This window comes from Bactrocera neohumeralis, unplaced genomic scaffold (assembly GCF_024586455.1).
Source record: "Bactrocera neohumeralis isolate Rockhampton unplaced genomic scaffold, APGP_CSIRO_Bneo_wtdbg2-racon-allhic-juicebox.fasta_v2 ctg3297, whole genome shotgun sequence".
NCBI classification, from domain to species: Eukaryota; Metazoa; Arthropoda; class Insecta; order Diptera; family Tephritidae; genus Bactrocera; species Bactrocera neohumeralis.
Window position 1 is genome coordinate 9,537 of NW_026090648.1, and position 2,928 is coordinate 12,464.

The following is a 2,928-nucleotide window of genomic DNA, read 5'->3' on the forward strand; positions in this document are numbered from 1 at the left end:
GTCAATTAACTTAAATATGTTAAAGTATAGAATGGAAGCAAGTCAATATCGACTGCTAGATGTGTATATACAAGAAAATTGACTTTATACCTGAATATAATATTGTCGATTTCTTCCAACTGCTTTGCCGTTTTGGCTTTATGTCAACTTCAGGAAGATAAAGAAGGTTAATTAACTCAAATATGTCAAATTAATGGACGGAAGCAAGTCAATATCGACTTTTTTTATTAGTAAATAAAGAATAAGTACACAAAAATTATGATAAATCACAATATATAAGATCAATTATAAACGTAAGCTAAAAATCAAAGTTGATATGAGAGAAAAAAAATTACTTTATGGTATGAAAAGCTTGAGAACAATGTTGATGGAGGCCAACTCCACATTTACTGCATTTGAATTTCGTATTCTTGTGACATTCGCGGCATCGAATTTGAGTTTCGTTTCTAATGATATAGTGTTCCTTCCCATCCAGCCTTACCGAATCTGGCAGCTTACTTTTCGTAGTTAACGGTGTCTTGCCTCCAATGCGTTTTGCTATGGATGTAGAAGGTTTGCCAAGTATCAAATAAGTCTGCACAATGTATCTTGTAAAAGACAAGAAATCATGAGCGTCTTTAGCTTGGCCTGCTGGTGAAACTCGGTATAACTGAAAAGCATTATTAGCACAGGCATTTATGGGGAACATTATCATTTGCCAATACCATCTCTTCAGTCTTATTGAAATTCTATATTTTCCAACATTTTGGTCGAGTCGATCGACTCCGCCCATATATTTGTTATATAATAGATAGCAATGCGGTTGATCTACGTCTACTCTTTTATTGCCGCACCATCTCTTCACCTTACCAATCGGATGAACACCGCTTTCCGTTGAGGCAATAGTTACGATGTTGTTGTCGTTGTAGCGCACTAAAGTTATGTTGGATGATAAATCCGTAATTTGGTGGTGCGAACCCCGTGATGTCTTTTTCATCTCCTTGATGTCTTTTAGCGGGGCACCTTCTGTTCTATTAGCACGTAATGTACCAGTGATAACATGACCCATCTGACTTACTTCGTCTAGTAAACGTAAAGAAGTGAAAAAATTATCAATATAGAAACTGTAGTGGTTATCACTTGGCAGTTTCGAAATCAAATTTGTCACTACAGAGCCTCCAACGCCTAGATTTGGATTGGTGTTACCAGTTTTAGCTCCTTGGTAAGGTTCTCCATAAATAAGATAACCCAATCGTGTACACAGTGACCAAATCTTATAGCCAAAACGTATTGGTTTACCGTGAATATGTTGTTTTGCGCCATGTTTTCCAAAATAAGGTACCATAGACTCATCGATAGACAAATGTTTGTCTCCGGGATAAAACTTTAGCCATCTCTCATTCATAAGATTCCACAGTGGCCTTACTTTTGCAAACTTATCGTCAGAAGGTAGGCGGTTGTTATCGCATGCATGAAAAAAACGTAAAAGCTCTTCAAAACGATTACGAGTCATGCATGATGCAACTCCTGGATGATGAGTGTCAATACTTTGATCCCAGTATAATCTATAGCGTGAAGCGCTATTGTAGCCTGACAAAAGCAAAATACCGATAAAGTTTTTAATTTCTTCAACAGTGACTCGAAAATTGACATGTCCTTTTGCAATTGCATTTTGTTCCGTGCTAGACCGCAGGAGCTCGAAAACTTCTTCGTCAAAAAACATCTCAAAAAAATCTAATGGATTATCCTTATCTAAAACGAAATCAGGTTGCATCGACTCCCTTTCAGGGTTTGCAGCTATATCTTTTTGTCTCCACTTCCTCGTGACAATAGTCTTAGATTTTTTTGCAGGTGGTTCATTTGACTGAGACGCGGACGGCTGTTGTTCCTGTTCATCCTGATTTATAAATGGAATTCCATCTACGGTTTCCAGGACCCCATCTGCTGATGGTAGCTGGCATCGCACCTCAGCTTCTGCTAGTAGTTGCCGACGCGTAAGATTACCTATTTCTCCCGCTTCTTCGCTTCCGCTGTCTTCATCGCTGAAGTCATTGTTTTCAGGTGGTGTGATAAATATATCTGCAGACAGTATATTATGATCATCTTCTAATGCCGATATAATTTCGTGAACGTTCAACCTGTAAATAACAAAACATATAAAAATACGGTAAAATAGTTCTAAATATAGTTTACTGAAGCTGGGAGTACAAGGGCCCGTAGCAAAAACCACGGTGCCTCCTATTCCCAGCGCACCTCAAATGGGGCGGTACACAAAACTTAGTAAAATGAACACATAAAAGCAAATTTTCGTCAAATTCATGATGTTAACTAATAGACTAGTTAAAACTTAAAAAAAAAAACGAAAACGGTAAAATTAATTATAAGTATAAAAAAAGTTTTTACTTACCCTCTCCTGGAATTCATGATGGCTGAAATTCACAGAGTTTAAATAATTCCTGAGAGATAACCGAAAACAATAATCACTTTCAACAAGTTTTAGGTGATAATGACATACGTCAAGAACCCAAATAAATTATAGCCTCTACCAACACAGAATAAAATTTGCGTAATCTGAAACAAAAAAAAGTGACCTTAAATGGACGCTGGGATAATAAGGTTCAAAATGTCGAATGATCTTGAAGCAACTCAAAATGTGTATATACAAGAAAATCGTTATACCTGAATATAAGATTGTCGAATTCTTTATGACTTTATCAACAACTTCAGTAAGATGAAGAAGGTTAATTAACTTAAATATGTTAAAGTAATGATTTAAAGCAACTCAATATCGACTGCTAAATGTGTATATACAAGAAAATCGACTTTATACCTGAATATAAGATTGTCGAATTCTTCCAAATGCACTGCCGTTATGGCTTTATGTCAACTTCAGTAAGATGAAGAAGGTTAATTAACTTAAATATGTTAAATAATGATTTAAAGCAACTC

At 36.0% G+C, this 2,928-nt stretch overlaps 1 protein-coding gene across 1 annotated transcript; it reads right to left on the reverse strand.

Annotated features, from left to right (window-relative positions):
* Nucleotides 1-227: 227 nt before the first annotated feature.
* On the reverse strand, nt 228-2,548 carry LOC126766958 (piggyBac transposable element-derived protein 3-like). Its single transcript, XM_050484606.1, has 2 exons — nt 2,387-2,548; nt 228-2,117 (listed from the first exon to the last, which is right to left on the reverse strand). Exons 1-2 carry the CDS (start codon nt 2,401-2,403, stop codon nt 332-334), a joined length of 1,803 nt encoding a protein of 600 aa, XP_050340563.1. The 5' UTR covers nt 2,404-2,548; the 3' UTR covers nt 228-331.
* Between the last annotated feature and the right edge of the window lie 380 nt (nt 2,549-2,928).